At 35.1% G+C, this 19,472-nt stretch overlaps 1 protein-coding gene across 1 annotated transcript in view; it reads left to right on the top strand.

The window, feature by feature from the left end:
* Positions 1-19,472, top strand: part of DNAI4 (dynein axonemal intermediate chain 4) — a 123,861-nt gene that overhangs the window by 72,167 nt on the left and 32,222 nt on the right. Inside the window, 1 exon segment of the mRNA XM_068538005.1 lies at positions 1,310-1,504. Within this exon segment, the coding sequence (XP_068394106.1) occupies positions 1,310-1,504 (195 nt within the window).

Here is a 19,472-nt window from a genome sequence, read left to right as displayed (position 1 = left end):
GGAAGGCTGGGAGATTGGGATGCCTTGTTAGAACCTGGCAAGGATGGAAGTCTAGGCTCCCCACTTGGCTAGTGGAATTTGTGGAATGGGTGGGGCTACAATTTTTTCTCTGTGTTTTTGTCTGGAGTGGAATGGTTATAGTCTAAAAGTTTTTTTTTTTTTCTTGCAAGGTTTTTCTTTTCCTGGTCTTTTGGCTAGAGAGAGGAGGTTTGTCTGGAGTATATGCAGCAATAAGGAATCCAGGGAACTCACCACTGTGTCATTCCTTGGGTCCTGAGCTCTCTTGTTGCTTTGCCTCCTTCTATCAAAGGTTTTCAAAGGCTTCCTATGTTTGTTTTATATATGATGTCCAGGGGTTTTAGTTGTATTTAGAAGAGGAATAAGAAAAAGTGTCTACTTCATCTTCATGGGTGCAGGATTCCCCTTCATTCTGTTTTTTTACTAAGTAATGTGGTAGGCAGAATAATCATTCCCCAAATATATACACATCCCAATCTCTGGAACCTGTGAATAAATTACCTTACATGACAAAAGAGACTTTCCAGATGTGATTACATTAAGGATCTTCAAAGAAGGAGGTTATCCTGGGTTACCGGAGTGGACGCAAACTAATCACACGGGTACTTAAAATTGGAGCACTTTTTCCAGTTCTGGTCAGAGAGAAATGTAATGACAGAAGACTATCAGAGAGATGCAATATTGCTGTCTTTTGAAGATGGAGGAAGGGTTGCTGGTGTCCTCTAGAAGTTGGAAAAGGCAAGGAAATGAATTCTCCTCTAGAGCCTTCAGAAAGGAACATAACCCTATTAACTTTTTGGTTTTAGCCCAGTGAGACCTGAGTCAGACCTCTAACCTACAGAACTCTAAGATAATACATTTGTATGGTTTTAATCCACTAAGTTTTTGGTAATTTGTTATAGCATCAATAAAAATAAAATCAATAAAAATTAATTTATTGTTCCTATAAAGCAATAATCAAATCAAACCTTTATCTGAAGACTGATAATAATTTTATTTCAATTTGAATAAAAATATATAGAGATACAAATTACCTTATGAGTTATCATTGCTTATTTTCTGGAAAACAGACATTTTTGAGTGGTTAAGAATTCCAAAATGAGATAATTTATGTATATCTTGTATGTGCTTGGTTTGTAAAAGGCATTCAATAAATGTCTATTGAAGTTGTTAAATACTGGAGGAAAACAAATAGTGATGTCAAAATGTCATTTCTTAAATCTTTAGAATGTACAAACCAGCTAATATTATTTGAATTATTTTAGCATTGCATCATATTTGTATTTTACAGTTAGTGAAGGTAGTTCTCTAATGGATATTGAAAATGTAATTCTGGCTAAAGTCCATGATGAAGAAGAAGACAACTCAGAGGCAGTATTGAAATCTGATAAGTTCCAACAGGACTTATTTTTTATGGAACGAGTTATAATGGAAAATATATTTCAGCCAAAACTTGCAGCTTATCGTCAGCTTCCTGTTTTAAAAGGTATTTAATACATTATATACTAAAACACTAAAAAACTTTTTTTAAAAAACATGGTGTTGTTTTGAAATAAAGATTTTATACTTTACAAAAGATATTTTAAAATAATCACTTTTTAGTCAAGCTCAAATAATTTTAAAAATCGAATGATGTTATTATTTCTAAATGCAATATCTAGACTGAGTTATCACTGATCAGAAGACATTTTTATATAGTTTTCAGCACTAAACATGTGAGTAGCAAGAGTCCAGACCAGGAACCCCCCAAAAAAAGGTGTAGACCCTTACCTTTGGCTCTTTCCTCTCCGTTGTTCCCTCATTGAATTATTCTCTCATAATCAAACCCCCCTTTCCATTGCCATTTATACTTTCCAGGTTCTAGCTTTTATTACCTCTCCCTAATTTAATTATATACTCTTATTGCTACAAATCCCATCTCATAGATTCACAAAATATTTTGAAGGATTTGAGAGATTATCTAATTCAACTTTTCAATTTCAATTCCCAGCTTTCAAGTATGGATTAGGGCAAACTCCTTTATGAAATCTTTCTTGATCCTTCAAGTCAAAAGTGATCGTCTATATGCCTACATCAAAAAATTAGGTTACAAAATTGCGTGTGTGACAAATGGATGTAAACCTTTTTGGTTACTTACATCTAAGAATATTGAAAAACTATGTTTCTTATCTCATACTAGGATGATGTTTTAAAATTTTTATCATTTATATAAATTTTTCATCCCATAATTAGAGTTATAAGATTAAAGTTTTACTGAGTACTGTAAATTAATTAATTAATTAATTTTTATTTATTTATTTATTTATTTATTTATTTATGGCTGTGTTGGGTCTTCGTTTCTGTGCGAGGGCTTTCTCTAGTTATGGCAAGCGGGGGCCACTCTTCATCGCGGTGCGCGGGCCTCTCATTATCGCGGCCTCTCTTGTTGCAGAGCACAGGCTCCAGACGCGCAGGCTCAGTAATTGTGGCTCACGGGCCCAGTTGCTCCGCGGCATGTGGGATCTTCCCAGACCAGGGCTCGAATCCGTGTCCCCTGCATTGGCAGGCAGATTCTCAACCACTGCGCCACCAGGGAAGCCCTGAGTACTGTAAATTTTGATGTTTTGAAAACAAAACTGGTGGTAGATCACTTCTTTAAATGTATCTAAGAAAGAGAAATATAGTAGGAAATTTTTTAATGAGGTAAGATTTACATATAATGAAATACATATATTTTAACTACATAATTTGATACATTTAAGAATGTATAAGCCTGTATAACTAATACTGTAATCAAGACAGAGAATATATTCACCAACCCCAAAAGTTCCCTTCTGCTGTTTTCCCGTTAAAATGTACACCCTTATAGACAGGCATTAAGCTGATTTCTATCACTATAGATAAATTATTTTGGTATATCATATAAGTGGGTTCGTATAGTAAGTATTCTTTTGTGTCTGGCTTCTTTTACTTAACATAATGTTTTTGAGATTCATCTACATTGATATGTATATAAGTAGTTCATTTTTTTCTGAGTGCTACTCCTTTTTATGAACATACCATAATAATTTGTATATTCATTCACCTGCTGATGGACACCTGTACATCTTTGAGCTATTATGAATAAAGCTGCTATGACCATTTTTGTGTTTCTTTTTGTGGATATATGTTTTAATTTCTCTTAGGTAAATACCTAGAAATGGAATTATTGGGTCTTTGAATAGATGTATGTATAACTTTTTCAGAAACTGCAAAATACCTTTCCAAATTATTTGTACCATTTTACAATCCCACAAGAAATATACAGGAGTTGCTCCACCTTCTTCTTTTTTTTTTTTTTTTTCTGGCTGCCATAGGTCTTCATTGCGGAGCGGGGGCTACTCCTCATTGCAGTGCACGGTCTTCTCATGGCGGTGGCTTCTCTTGTTGCAGAGCACGGGCTCTAGGCATGTGGGCTTCAGTAGTTGTGGCACACGGGCTCAGTAGTTGTGGCTCATGGGCTATAGAGTGTAGGCTCAGTAGTTGTGGTGAATGGGCTTACTTGCTCGGTGGCATGTGGGACCTTCCCGGACCAGGGCTTGAACCCGTGTCCCTGCATTGGCAGGTGGTTTCTTAACCACTGCCACCAGGGAAACCCCACATTCTTGATAATGCCTGCCGTTGGCAATCTTTTTAATAACTTTTTTTGTCATTTGTATATCTTCTTCTGTGTAATATTTGGTCAAGTTCTTTGTGCATTTTAAAATTGAGTTGTCTTTTTTTTAAAAAAATCAAGTTGTAGGAGCTTTTTTTAAAAAAATATATTCTGGATACAAGCTCCTTGAAAGATACAACTATTTTCTTTAAGCCTATAACATATATTTGTCTGTTGTTGAGCAGAGGTTTTTAATTTTGATGAAGTCTTATCTATCGGTTTTTCCTTTTGTAGTAAATACTTTCCATGTCTTCTCTAAGAAATCTTTGCCTGCCCCAAGGTTGCAAATATCTTTGTCTTGTTTCTGAACTTAGGATAAAGGAATTCAGTATTTCATTGTTAAATAAGATGTTAAGTATAGTTTTTTATAGATGCCTTTTACTGGTTTGAGGAAATTTCCTTCTCATTCCAGTTTGCTAGACATTTTAAAACATAAATGGGTGTTGAATTTTGTTCAAAACATTTTCTAAATTATTAAAACAATTATGTAATTTTTTCCTTTAATCTGTCAATGTGGCCAGTTACATTGTTTGATTTTAAAGTGTTAAAACAAACTGAATTCCTCTGGTTAAACTTCACTTGGTTATGATATATTATCCTTTTTATATACTGTTGAATTCAATTTTCTAATACTCTATTGAGAATTTTCGTGACTAGTCTCATGCAACATATTTTTCTGTAATTTTCTGTTCCTTTGAAGTTCTTTAGTGTTATGATGGACTTATAATATGAGGTTTGAAAGTCTTCCCTCATTCTCTGTTTTCAAAAAAAAATTGCGTATTATTTCTTCTTTAAATGTTTGATAAAATTTACCAGTGAAACCATCTGGGATGGAGTTTTCTTTACAGAAAGTTTTCAAATTGCAAATTTAATTTCTTTGACAAATATAGGGTTATTCTATTCCTACCTGTGTCAGTTTTGGTAATTTGTGAGGAATTTACCCATTTTGTCTATGTTGTTGAAATTATATGCATAAAGTTGTTCATAATATCCTCTCTTTAAATTCTTTTGATATCTGTAGGATTTATAGTGGTATCTCCTATTTCATTCTTGATATTGGTCATTTGTGACTTTTCTCTTTTATTAGTCTAGTTGGGGCTTTTTCAATTATACTAATCCTTTCAAAAATATCTTCTTGTTTCAATGATTTTCTCAATTTTTTGGTCCTTTTAAAAAAAAACTTCAGTTATTTTCATTTTTACTTTTATGTTTTTCTTCGTTGAATTTAATCTACTCTTCTTTTTGTAGCTTCTTAAGATGGAAGTTTGGATCATTGATTTTACATCTTTTTTCGTGTCTAAGATAGGCATTTAATACTATAAATTTTCCTGCCTCTTACAAATATTGATATCTTGTGTTTTTATTATTATTCAATTCCAAATAATTCTTAATTTCCCATGTGAGTTTCTCTTTGATGTTTAGGTTAGTTAAAAGTATACTGTTTAGTTTCCAAGTTTTTAGTAATTTTTTATTCATCTTTTCTTACTGAATTCTAATTTAACATTGGCATGGTGGTCAGAGAACATATTCTATATGATTTCTACCCTTTGAAATTTATTAAGAATTGTTTTATGGCCCAGCATATGGTGAATGTTCCACACTCAAGAAGATGGGGTATTCTATTATTTAGTGCAGTATTCTTTAGATGTTAATTATGTCAAATTGATTGATAGTGTTTTACAAATCTTTCATCTTTATTGAGTTTTTGTTGACCTGTTCTATCAACTAATGAGAGAGTATTGTTAGAATCTTTAATTATGATTATGGATTTGTCTCTATTTTCTCTAAGCTTATTAATTTTGCTCTATATATTTGAGAGCTTTATTATCAGATACATTCATACTTAAATTGTTCTATCTAGTCTAGACCCCTACCTTCACACACTTTAGAAAAAGCTAATTTAAAAAGCAAGATAATCTGAACATAAGTTCACTGCTTGATAAAACAAACTTCAACACTGTATTGTTTGGAAGAAAACACAATCCAGTCATTCATTGCTGTAAATTTTATGATGTACAGCCTCCAATAAAAATAATTACTAGTCATGTAAAGAAGCAGGAAAATGTGAGCCATAACTGAGAAAAATCAGTTAATAGAAACAGATGTAAAGATGACTGAGATGGTGCAAAAGCAGACAAGGACATTTTTTAAAAAAAATAGATCTTTGTTGGAGTATAATTGCTTCACAATATTGTGTTAGTTTCTGTTGTACAACAAAGTGAATCAGCCATATGCATACATCTGTCCCCACATCCCATGCCTCTTGAGCCTCCCTCCCATCCTCCCTATCCCACCCCTCTAGGTCATCACAAAGCACTGAGCTGATCTCCTTGTGCTATGCTGCTGCTTCCCACTAGCTAACTATTTTACATTCGGTAGTGTATATATGTTGATGCTACTCTCACTTCACCCCAGCTTCGCCCTCCCACCCCATGTCCTGAAGTCCATTCTCTATGTCTACGTCTTTATTCCTGCCCTGCAGCTAGGTTCATCAGTACCATTTTTTGTTCTTTTTTTAGATTCCATATATATGCATTAGCATACAGTATTTGTTTTTCTCTTTCTGGCTTACTTCACTCTGTATGACAGACTCTAGGTCCATCCACCTCACTACAAATAACTCAATTTCATTTCTTTTTATGGCTGAGTAATATTCCATTGTATATATGTGTCACATCTTCTTTATCCATTTATCTGTCGATGGACATTTAAGTTGGTTCCATGTCCTGGCTATTGTAAATAGTGTTGCAATGAACATTGTGGTACATGTCTTTTTGAATTATGGTTTTCTCAGGGTATATGCCTAGTAGTGGGATTGCTGTGTCATATGGTAGTTGTATTTTTAGTTTTTTAAGGAACCTCCATACTGTTTTCCATAGTGGTTGTATCAATTTACAGTGCCACCAACAGTGCAGGAGGGTTCCCTTTTACCACACCCTTTCCAGCATTTATTGTTTCTAGATTTTTTGATAATGGCCATTCTGACTGGCATGAGGTGATACATCATTGTAGTGCTTTTTTTGGTTGTTTTTAAAAATGTTATTTATTTATTTTTGGCTGCGTTGGGTCTTCGTTGTTGTGCATGGGCTCTCTCTGGTCATGGCAAGTGGGGGCTACTCTTTGTTGCAGTGCACGGGCTTCTCATTGCAGTGGCCTCTCTTGTTGCGGAGCACAGGCTCTAGGCACGTGGGCCTCAGCAGTTGTGGCATGCAGGCCCAGCAGTTGCGGCTCGTGGGTTCTACAGTGCAGGCTCAGCAGCTGTGGTGCACGGGCTTAGTTGCTCTGTGGCATGTGGGATCGTCCCAGACCGGGGCTCGAACCCGTGTCCCCTGCATTGGCAGGCAGACTCCCAACCACTGAAGCAGCAGGGAAGTCCCCTCATTGTACTTTTGATTTGCATTTCTCTAATAATTAGTGATGCTGAGCATCTTTTTATGTGCCTCTTGGCCATCTGTATGTCTTCCTTGGTGAAATGTGTATTTAGGTCTGCTGCCCATTTTTTACCTGGATTGTTTGTTTTTTTGATATTGAGCTCCATGAGCTGTTTGTATATTTTGGAGATTAACCCTTTGTCTGTTGTTTCATTTGCAAATGTTTTCTCCCATTCTGAGGGTTGTCTTTTTGTCTAGTTTATGGTTTCCTTTGCTGTGCGAAAGCTTTTAAGTTTAATTGAGTCCCATTTGTTTTTATTTTGATTACTCTAGAAGATAGGTCAAAAAAGATCTTGCTGTGATTTATGTCAAAGAGTGTTTTTCCTATGTTTTCCTCTAAGAGTTTTATAGTGTCTGGTCTTACATTTAGGTCTTTAATCCATTTGGAGTTTATTTTTTTGTATGGTATTACGTAGTGTTCTAATTTCATTCCTTTACATGTAGCTGTCCAGTTTTCCCAGCACCACTTATTGAAGAGGCTGTCTTTTCTCCATTGTATGTTCTTGCCTCCTTTGTCGTAAATTAGGTGACCATATGTGCGTTGGTTTATCTCTGGGCATTCTATCCTGTACCATTGATATATATTTCTGTTTTTGTGCCAGTACCATACTGTCTTGATTATTGTAGCTTTCTGGTATAGTTTGAAGTCAGGGAGCCTGATCCCTCCAGCTCCGCTTTTCTTTCTCAAGATTGCTTTGGCTATTTGGGGTCTTTTGTGTTTCCATATGAATTGTAAAATTTTTTGTTCTAATTCTGTGAAGAATGCCATTGGTAGTTTGACAGGGATTGCATTGAATCTGTAGAGTGCTTTGGGTAGTATAGTCATTTTCACAATGTTGATTCTTCCAATCTAAGAACATGGTATATCTCTCCATCTGTTTGTATCATCTTTAATTTCTTTCGTCAGTGTCTTATAGTTTTCTGCATATAGGTCTTTTGTCTCCTTAGGTAGGTTTATTCCTAGGTATTTTATTCTTTCTGTTGCAGTGGTAAATGGGAGTGTTTCCTTAATTTCTCTTTCTAATTTTTTGTTGTTGGTGTATAGGAATGCCAGAGATTTCTGTGCATTAATTTTGTATCCTGCTACTTTCCCAAATTCACGGATTAGTTCTAGTAGTTTTCTGGTGGCATCTTTAGGATTATCTATGTATGGTATCATGTCATTGGCACAGAGTGAAAGTTTTACTTTTTCTTTTCCAATTTATATTCCTTTTATTTCTTTTTCTTCTCTGATTGCTGTGGCTAGGACTTCCAAATCTATGTTGAATAAGAGTGACGAGAGTGGGCATCCTTGTCTTGTTCCTTATCTTAGTGGAAATGCTTTCAGTTTTTCACCATTGAGTATGACGCTTGCTGTGGTTTGTCATATATGGCCTTTATTATGGTGAGGTAGGTCCCCTCTATGCCCATTTTCTGGAGAGTTTTTATCATAAGTTGGTGTTGAATTTTGTCAAAAGCTTTTTCTGCATCTATTGAGATGATCATATGGTTTTTATTCCTTAATTTATTAATGTGGTGTATCACATTGATTGATTTGCGTATATTGAAGAATCCTTGCATCCCTGGGATAAATCCTACTTGATCATGGTGTATGATCCTTTTAATGTGCTGTTGGATTCTGTTTGCTAGTATTTTGTTGAGGATTTTTGCATCTATGTTCATTAGTGATATTGGTCTATAATTTTCTTTATTTTGTGATATCTTTTTCTGGTTTTGGTATCAAGGTGATGGTGGCTTCATAGAATGAATTTGGGAGTGTTTCTCCCTCTGCAATTTTTGGGAAGAGTTTGAGAAGGATTGGTGTTAGCTCTTCTCTTAATGTTTGATAGAATTCTTCTGTAAAGCCATCCTGTCCTGGACTTTTTTTTTGTGGAAGATTTTTAATTACGGTTTCGATTTCATTACGTGTGATCAATCTGTTTATATTTTCTAATTCTTCCTGGTTCAGTCTTGGAAAATTGTACCTTTCCAAGAATTTGTCCATTTCTTCGTGGTTGTCCATTTTATTGGCATATAGCTGTTTGTAGTAGTCTCTTATAATCCTTTGTATGTCTGCAGTGTCAGTTGTGATTTCTGCTTTTTCATTTCTAATTTTATTGATTTGTGTCCTCTCCCTTTTTTCTTGAGTAGTCTGGCTAAGGGTTTATTAATTTTGTTTATCTTCTCAAAGAACCAGCTTTATTTTTATTGATCTTTGCCATTGTTTTCTTCATTTCTATTTCATTTATTTCTGCTCTGATCTTTATGATTTCTCTCCTACTAACTTTAGGATTTGTTTGTTCTTCTTTCTCTAGTTGCTTTAGGTGTAAGGTTAGATTGTTAATTTGAGGTTTTTCTTGTTTCTTGGGGTAGGATTGTATTGCTATAAACTTTCCTCTTAGAACTGCTTTTGCTGCATCCCATAGGTTTTGGGTCATTGCATTTTCGTTATCATTTGTTTCTAGGTATTTTTTGATTTCCTCTTTGAGTTCTTCAGTGATCTCTTGGTTATTTAGTAATGTATTCTTTAGCCTCCATGTATTTGTATTTTTTACAGTTTTTTTCCTGTAATTTATTACTAATCTCATAGTGTTGTGGTCAGAAAAGATGCTTGATATGATTTCAATTTTCTTAAATTTATCAAGGCTCAATTTGTGACCCAAGGTGTGATCTATCCTGGAGAATGTTCCATGAGCACTTGAGAAGAAAGTGTATTCTGTTGTTTTTGGATGGAATGTCCTGTAAATGTCAATTAAGTCCATCTTGTTTAATGTATCATTTAAAGCTTGTGTTTCCTTATTTATTTTCATTTTGGATGATCTGTCCATTGGTGTAAGTGGGGTGTTAAAGTCCCCTACTATTATTGTGTTACTGTTAATTTCCCCTTTTATGGCTGTTAGCATTTGCCTTATGTATTCAGGTGCTCCTAGGTTGGGTGCATAAATATTTACAATTTTTATATCTTCTTCTTGGATTGATCCCTTGATCATTATGTCATGTCCTTCTTTTTCTCTTGTAATAGTCTTTATTTTGAAGTCTATTTTGTCTGATATGAGAATTGCTACTCCAGCTTTCTTTTGATTTCCATTTGCATGGAATATCTTTTTCCATCCCCTCACTCTCAGTCTGTATGTGTCCCTAGGTCTGAAGTGGGTCTCTTGTAGACAACATATATATGGGTCTTGTTTTTGTATCCATTCAGCCAGCCTATATTTTTTGGTTGGGGCATTTAGTCTGTTTACCTTTAAGGTAGTTTTCAATCTGTATGTTCCTATTACCATTTTCTTAATTGTTTTGGGTTTGTTTTTGTGCATCTTTTTCTTTTCTTGTGTTTCCCGCCTAGAGAAGTTTCTTTAGCATTTGTTGTAAAGCTGTTTTGGTAGTGCTGAATTCTCTTAGCTTTTGATTGTCTGAAAAGCTTTAAATTTCTCTGTCATATCTGAATGAGATCCTTGCTGGATAGAGTAATCTTGGTTGAAGGTTTTTCTCTTTCATCACTTTAAGTATATCCTGCCACTCCCTTCTGGCCTTCAGCGTTTCTGCTGAAAAATCAGCTGATAATCTTACTGGGATTCCTTTGTATGTTATTTTTTGGTTTTCCCTTGCTGCTTTTAATATTTTTTCTTTGTGTTTAATTTTTGTTAGTTTGATTACTATGTGTCTTGGTGTGTTTCTCCTAGGGTTTATCCTGTATGGGACTCTCTGCACTCCTGGACTTGGGTGAGTGTTTCCTTTCCCATGTTAGGGAAGTTTTCCACTATAATCTCTTCAAATATTTTCTCAGACCCTTTCTTTTTCTCTTCTTCTTCTGGGACCCATGTAGTTCGAATGTTGGTGTGTTTAGTGTTGTCCCAGAGGTCTCTGAGATTGTCTTCAATTCTTTTCATTCTCTTTTCCTTATTCTGCTCCTCCACAGTTATTTCCACCATTTTGTCTTCCAGGTCACTTATCCATTCTTCTGCCTCAGTTATTCTGTTATTGATTCCCTCTAGTGTATTTTTCATTTCAGTTACTGTGCTGTTCATATCTGTTTGTTTGCTCTTTAGTTCTTCTAGATCTTTGTTAAACATTTCTTGTATTTTCTGAATCTGTGCCTCCATTTTTTTCCCGTGATTCTGGATCATCTTTACTATCATTACTCTGAATTCTTTTTCAGGTAGAGTGCCTATTTCCTCTTCATTCTTTTGGTCTTGTAGGTTTTTACCTTGCTCCTTCATCTGTGACATATTTTTCTGCCATCTCATTTAAAAAATTTTTTTTATGAGTAGGATTGTGTTCCTATCTTACTGGTTGTTTGGCCTGAGGCTTCCAACACTGGAGTTTGTAGGATGTTGGGTAGAACTGGGTCTTGGTGCTGAGATGAGGACCTCTGTGAGACCTCACTCTGATGTATATTCCCTGGGGTCTGAGGTTCTCTGTTAGTCCAGTGGTTCAGACGTGGAGCTCCCACTGCAGGAGCTTTGGCCCAAACCCCGGCTCGTGAACCAAGATCCGGTTCACTTGGGGGTTCCTCCTGTCTCCTTGGGTGTCAGGGTTCCCCACCAGTGGCCAGCAGGTGCCCTAGTTGTAGGGAGACACTAACTCAAGACAAGGAATTTAAAAAAGCTGTTGTACCCAGAATAGCCAACACAATATTGAAGGAGAAGAACAAAGTTGGAGGACTGGAATTACCTGACTTCAAGAATTACCGTAAAGGTACAGTAGTTAAGACAGTGTGGTACTGGTGAAAGAATAGACACACAGATCAATGAAACAGAACAGAAAGCCCAGAATAGATACACATAAGTATAGCCAACTGATCTTTGACCAAAGAGGGAAGGCAATACAATGGAAAAAAAAGATAGTCTTTTCAACAAATGGTACTGGAACTACTGAATATTTATGGGAAAAATAAACAATCTAGATACAGATCTTACACTTTTCACAAAAATTAACTCAAAATGGATCACAAACCTCAATGTAATGTACAGAACTATAAAACTCATAGAAGACAACACTGGAGAAAATCTAGAGGATGTTGGGTATGATGAAGACTTTTTAGATTTAACACCAAAGGCATGATCTATTGAAAGAAATAATTGATAAACCAGACTTCATTATAATTAAAAACTTATACCATATTGATATTGACCCAGAAATTTCACTCCTGGATATATAGCCAAAAAAACCCAAAACGCTAATTCTAAAAGGTACATGTACCCCAATGTTCATAGCAGCATTATTTACAATTGCCAAGATATGGAACCAACCTAAGTGTCCATCAACAGGTAAATGGATAAAGAAAATATGGTATATATTTACAATGGAATACTACTCAGCCAAAAATAAAAATGAAAATTTGCCATTTGCAGCAAAATGGATGGATTTGGAGGGCATTATGCTAAGTGAAATAAGTCAGACAGAGAAAGACATGTACTGTGTATCACTTATATGTGGAATCTAAAAATACAAAAAACTAGTGAATATAACAAAAGAAGAAGCAAACTTACAGATACAGAGAACAAACTAGTGGTTACCAGTGAGGAGAGGGAAGGTAGGAGGGGCCGTGTAGGGGATTAAGAGGTACAAACTATTAGGTATAGAATAAGCTACAAGAATATATTGTACAACACATGGAATATAGCCAATTTTTATAATTATTGTAAATGGAGTATAATCTTTAAAAATTATGAATCACTATATTGTACACATTTAACTTATATAATATTGTACAGCAACTATACTTCAATAAAAAATAATTTTAAAAAAACAAAAAAACTTATGCCCTATGAAAGACATTGTCAATAGAATGAGAAGTCAAGTCACAGACTGAAGAAAATATTTGCAAAAGACATATCTGGTAAAGGACTCATCCAATATACACAAATATCTCTTAAAACTCAACAATAAGGAAACAAACAACATAATTTTTAAAAATGGGCAAAAGACCTAGCAGATACCTCACCAAAGAGATATACAGAGGGCAAATAAGCATATAAGAAGATACTCAACATTATATATTAAGGAACTTCCAATTAAAACATCAATGAGATACCACCACAAAACTATTGAATAGCTAAAATCCAAAACATTGATACTACCAAATGCTAGCAAAGATGTGGAGCAACAAGAATTCTCATTCAGTGTTGGTGGAAATGCACAATGGTTCAGCCACTTTGGAAGATAGTTTGGCAGTTTCTTACAAAACTAAACATGCTGTAACCACACGGTCCATAACTGCACTCCTTGGTATTTACCCAAAGGAGTTGAATACTTATATCCACACAGAAATCTGCATGCAGATGTTTATAGCAGCTTTATTCATAATTGCCAAAACTTGAAGGCAAACAAGATGTTCTTCAGTAGGTGAATGGATGAATAAACTGCAGTATATCCAGACAATAGAATATTATTCAGCACTAAAAAGAAATTAGTTATCGAGCCATGAACAGACATGGAGAAAACCTAAATGCATGTTACTAAGTGAAAGAAGCCAATCTGAAAAGGCTACATAGTCTGATTACAACTGTATGACATTCTGGAAAGGGCAAAATTATGGAGACAGTAAAAAAAATCAGGGGTTTCCAGGGATTAGAGGGTTGGGAGAAATGAATAAGCAGAGCACATAAGATTTTTAGAGTGATGAAACTATTCTGCAGGATACATAATGGTGGGTACATGTTACTGTACACTCATCCAAACCCATAGAATGTACAACACCAAGAGTGAATCCTAATGTAAACTATGGACTTTGGGGGATAATGATTTGTCAGTATGGGTTCACTGATTGTAACAAATGTACTAGTGCTGCAGGATGCTGATCTGGAAGAGGCTGTGCATATATCTGTGTGTGAGTATTTGGGAACTCTGCACTTTGAGTTCATTTTTGCTGTGAACCTAAAACTACTCTAAAAAATAAAGTTTATTAAAGAAGAAGCTATAAAAATATGCTTAAGGATTTAAAGAAAATAAGAATACAATGAGAAAAGTAATGAAAGCTACATATAGGACCAAATAGAACTACTAGAGCTGAAATACATAATACATGAAATGAAAAATTTACTGTTTGGGTTTAACAGAATACTAAAAACTGAAGAAGATCAGTGAACTCAAAGACAAGCAAGAGGAACATTCCAAACGGGAGTATGGAGATAAACAAGGCCAAAAAAAAAAAAGAGCCTCAGTGACCTGTGTCACAAGATCATGTGATTTAATATGCATGTAATTGGAATTGTAGTACTAGAATAAAGAGGAGGAAAAGCAGAAAAACATTTGAAGAAAGAGTTGCTAGAAATTTTCTATACTTGAAAAAAATCTTTAAACCAACGATTATAAGAAGCTCAATGAAACCCAAGCAAGATAAACACAATGAAAACCACATTGAGGCACATTATAAGTAATATGTCAAAAAAAAATGTTAAAAGTTGCCAGAAAAAACACGTTACATTTAGGGAAGAAAGCTAATAATGCCCTTATTTCTTAACAGAAGCCAGAAGACAATGCAATGACATTTTTACTGTGCTAAAAAATTCTATATCTAGAGAAAATATCCTTCAAAAATCAAGGTGAAATAAAAACATGTTCAGACAAACAAAAGCTGAGAGAATTCATTGCTAACAGACCAGCACTGTAAAAAATGTTAAAGGAGGTTCTTCAGGCTGATGGAAAATAATAACAGAAACCAGAATCTAAACGAAGAAATGGAGAATGCTAGAATTCGACAACGTGAGTAAAAGTAAGAGACATTTCTCACCATTTTAAATTTCTTTAAAGATAATTAATTGACAATATAATTCTATATTTTATATGGCAAAGCAAAGGACCTAGAATAACTAAGTCAATTTTGAAACAGAAGAATAAAGTTGAAGGACTTACCCCACCAGATTACAAGTGACTATAAAGCTACAGTAATCAAGGCAGTGTGGTATTTGTCTAAGGATAGACATATAGATGACTGAAACAGAGTAGTGAGTCCAGAAATAAACACAGACCTATATGGTCAATTGATTTTTAACAAACATGCCAAGGTGATTCAATAGAGAAAGGCTGATCTTTTTAAAATGGTGCTGAAACAATTCGATATCCATATGGGCAGAAAAATGAACATCAACCCTCACCTCATATCATATGTATAAATTAACTCAGAATGGGCCATAGATTTAAATGTAAAAATTAAAACTATAAAGTTCTAGAAGAAGATAAAAGAAAAATTATTTGTGATCTTAGCGTAAGAAAAGATACTTAATACACAAAAATCCCAAGGCATAAAGGAAAAAAATTAATAAGACTTTGCAATAGTTAAAACGCCTGCTCTTTGAATAGCACTGTTAAGAAAAAAATACAAGGCAACAGGCTAGAAAATTATGTTTGCAATACATACATCTGACTAAAGACTTAAGTTTTGAATATGTAATGGACATTTACAGCCCCATAAAAAGAAGAAAAACAGCCTAATGAAAAATAGACAAAAGATTGTAAAGCAATTATACTCTAATAAAGATGTTGAAAAAAAATAGACAAAAGGTTTGAACAGGAACTTCACCCAACAAATAGACACCTGAAAATGTACTAAGCATAGTCATCACGGAAATGCAAGTTAAAATCAATACACTAGCCAGAATGGCTAAAATTAAAAAGACTGACAAAACCAAGTGTTAGCAAAAACATGGAGCAGCTTGGGTTTTTCATATATTGCTGTGGGAGTATAAAATTGTACAACCCAGAAGTCTGCTAGGAAGTTTCTTAAAATGTTAAACACAGATCCATCCAATGACCCAATAATCCTTTTCCTGGATATTTACCCAAGAGAAAAAAATATATCCACAAAAAAGAGTTATATAAGAATGCTCATTACAGCTTTATTCATAATAACCCCAAACTGGAAAAATCCCAGGTATCCATCAGTGGGTCAATGCTTAAACAAATGCTGGAGCACTACTCAGCAATAAAAATGAGTGCACTACTTATATACATAATAACCTTGATGGATTCAAAAACATTGTTAAGTGAAAGAATTCAGACACAAAAGAATGCATACCAATGGGCCCATTTTCATGATATGCTATAACCGACAAAACTACTCCAAGGTTTTAGAAATTAAACCAGTGCCTGCCTATGGTAGATTAGGTTTGACTGGAAAGTAGCATGAGAAAACTTTTTTGCTTGATGGATATATTCTGCATCTTGATTGGATTGTTGGTTACATCAGTGTGTATATTTATCAAACCTCATCAAACTGTACAGCTAAAACCTATGCATGTCAATGGCTGTAATTTTTTTCACAATTAAAAAATGCTGTGGTATTTATATTATCTGGTGTTCATTTAAAGAGTGATATACCATGGTTATTTTTTAACAGCTTTATTGAAGTATAAGTGACAATAAACTGCCAATGCTTAAGGCATACAATTCAAACGCTTTGATATATCACCACAATCAATGAATATGTACAATTATATATAATGATATATATGTATATCTCAAATGTTTTTTTCATGTCTTTTATAATCCTTCCTTCTTGTTCCTCTTTGCCCCTCCCCTATCCTTAAGAAGCCACTGATTTGCTTTACATCCTTATACAGATTAGTAGTTTGCATTTTCTAGAATTTTATATAAATGTACATTATGTACTCTTTTTTATCTAGCTTCTTTTCCTCAGCAAAATTATTAAAATCAAAATTATTATTTCAGATTCACTCATGTTGTTGCATGTATCAATTGTTCACTCTTTTTTATTACTGACTAGTATTCCATTGTATGAATATCCTATACTATGTTTATCCTTTCACCTGTTGATTGATATTTGTTTCTAGTCTGGGGCCATTACAAATAAAGTTGGTAAAAATATTGGTATACAAGTCTTTGTATGGGCATTTGCATTCATTTTTCTTGGGTCAGTACCTAGGAGTGGAATGGGTGGATCACATGTGAGATACAAATTTAACTTTCTTCTTTTCTCATATATGCTTTCTAAGCAGTGCTTTAGCTGAATCTCATAAGATTTGATATGTTGTATTTTCAGTTCATTAAAATATATTTTAAAATTTCTCTTGAGACTTCGTTGACCCATGTGTTGTTATGAATGTGTTAATATACAAATGTTTTGGAATTTTCTAGCTATCTTTCTCTTATTTCTAATTTAATTCCATTGTGGTCTAAAGTTGTTTTATGGTCCATAATATGGTCCATCTTAAAGAATGTGCTATGGTACTTGAGAAGAACATATATTCTGGTGTTTTTGAATAGAATGTTCTGTAAATGTTGGTTAGGTCAAGTTGGTTGATAGTGATGTTCAGGTCATCTGATTTTCTGCCTACTTGTTCTACCAGTTATTGAGAGAGGAGTGTTGAAATCTCCAATTATAATTGTGTATTTATGTCTCCTTTCAGAGCTATTGGTTTTGATTGTTTATTTGTTTCATGTATTTTGAAGTTGTTAGGTACATACACATTTTGGTTTGTTATAACTTCTTGGAGAATCAATTGCTGAGTTTGCTAATTTATACAGGCAGAGATCTGAGGAATATAGGTGGAAATGGGTATTAAGGGTATAGGATAATGATGGAAGGAATATAAAGTCAGATCAGGTCAAAGTTAATATGGTTCCGCTGAGCGGAGATTCTGGGTACAGTGTTGTAGTTTAAGGATTAGAGATGGCTTTAAGAATTTGTTTTTTGGTTGGCTGATAATGGACCAAAATGTGGCCTTTACTAAGTGGAGCTGAAGTGTCAGAACTGTCTTGGTGTACTCTAAAGAAAGGTATCCAAAGGCGTAGGGACGTTCTAACGTTAGAGCGGACTTATCATGATGACCTGCCTGTTCACTCCAGGAGGGTCCAGATAACATACCTTTCACCACAACTGTGAGAAATAAACTTGTGAGGGCCAGCCCCGACATCCTTGAAGAGCTCTGTGGTCACTCTTCTGTAGGTCAGAAGTTATAGTGAGAGCTGCTGCCTCTGAACTGGGGCCTTAAATATAGTAATGATAATTGGATCCTGAGGGTGAGGGGGCTAAAGGGCAGCATTTAATCGCCAGAGGAAATGTAGGCGTGGTTACCATAATGGGGACAAAGCAGTAATGAGAATAGTCTGACTTGCAGAGACCCAGGGCACTGGCTAGTTGATTATGATGTCCTTAGAAGAGACATAGGTAGGTGGCGTATTAGTTTGCTAGGACTGCCATAACAAAATACCACGAGCTGAGTGGCTTAAACAACAGAAATTTACTTCCTCACAGTTCTGGGGGCAGGAAGTCCAAGATCCAGGTGCTAGCAGCGTTGGTTTCCTCTGAGGCCTCTCTCCTTGACTTGCAGATGGCCACCCTCTTGCTGCCTCTTTACACGGTCTTTTCTCTGTGTGTGTGCATCCCTTGTCTCTCTTGGTGTGTCTAAATTTCCTCTTCTTATAAGGATACCAATCATATTGGATTGGGACCCACACTAATAGCCTAATTTTACCTTAATCACCTCTTTAAAGCCCTTGTCTCAAAATACTATTACATTCTGAGGTACTACATTCTTAGGGCTTCAATATATGGATTTTGGGGAGAAATGATTCAGCCCATAACAGACAGTCTTCTTGTAAATTCTTAATCTGTGTAAGCAGTAGAGTTCTAGGTCAAGTGTTTCTAACTTGAAACACTAAAAAACAAAGTCACAGCCCCTTAACCTATTCCTATTCTTGAGCCAGTTTATAGAACCAGAACTTCTTGAATGAAGGGGAGACTGGGTCCCTTTGAGAATGTATCACGCTACACTGCCAAGAATGTATACTGTTAATATTAATCCCAGCTTTCCCCATAGGGATCTATAGCCTTTTACTAGGGTGACTGTGCATTGCGGATAAGGAAATAATCAGAAATTTCAGGGATTACTGAACAGTGGCTGAGTTCACACTAGCTCTGGGAGACCCAAAACATCACTGGGGTCTACTAGTCAGAGTAAGGACTTGTAAAAGTCAGGTGATCTACAGAATTTTAGATCAGGTTCATCTCACAGTGGGTCCACTGAATCATCCTGTAGTTATTTCCCCTGTTCCAGAATGTATACTTGAAATAGAAATATTCAGAAACTGGCAGAATCCCCACATGTGATTCTTGACCTGTGGAGTGAGGGCTAATATGGGAGGAAAAGGCGAAGTGGAAGCCACTAGAGCTGCCTGTACCTATGAAAATAGCACATCATAGCAATACCACCTTTCTGGAGGGATTTCAGAGATTAATGCTACCACCAAGGACTTGAAATATGCAGGAATGTTGACTCTCACCATTCAACTCATCTGTTTAGCTTACATAGAAAACACATAGATCTTAGAGAAAAACAGTGGATTATTGTAAACTTAACCACGTGGTGACTCCAATTGCAGCTGTTGTTTCAGATGGGGTTTCACTGCCT

This window comes from Eschrichtius robustus, chromosome 3, assembly GCF_028021215.1.
Source record: "Eschrichtius robustus isolate mEscRob2 chromosome 3, mEscRob2.pri, whole genome shotgun sequence".
NCBI lineage: Eukaryota > Metazoa > Chordata > Mammalia > Artiodactyla > Eschrichtiidae > Eschrichtius > Eschrichtius robustus.
Note: the sequence above shows the minus strand (reverse complement) of the source record. Positions and strands in the feature narration are given on the sequence as shown.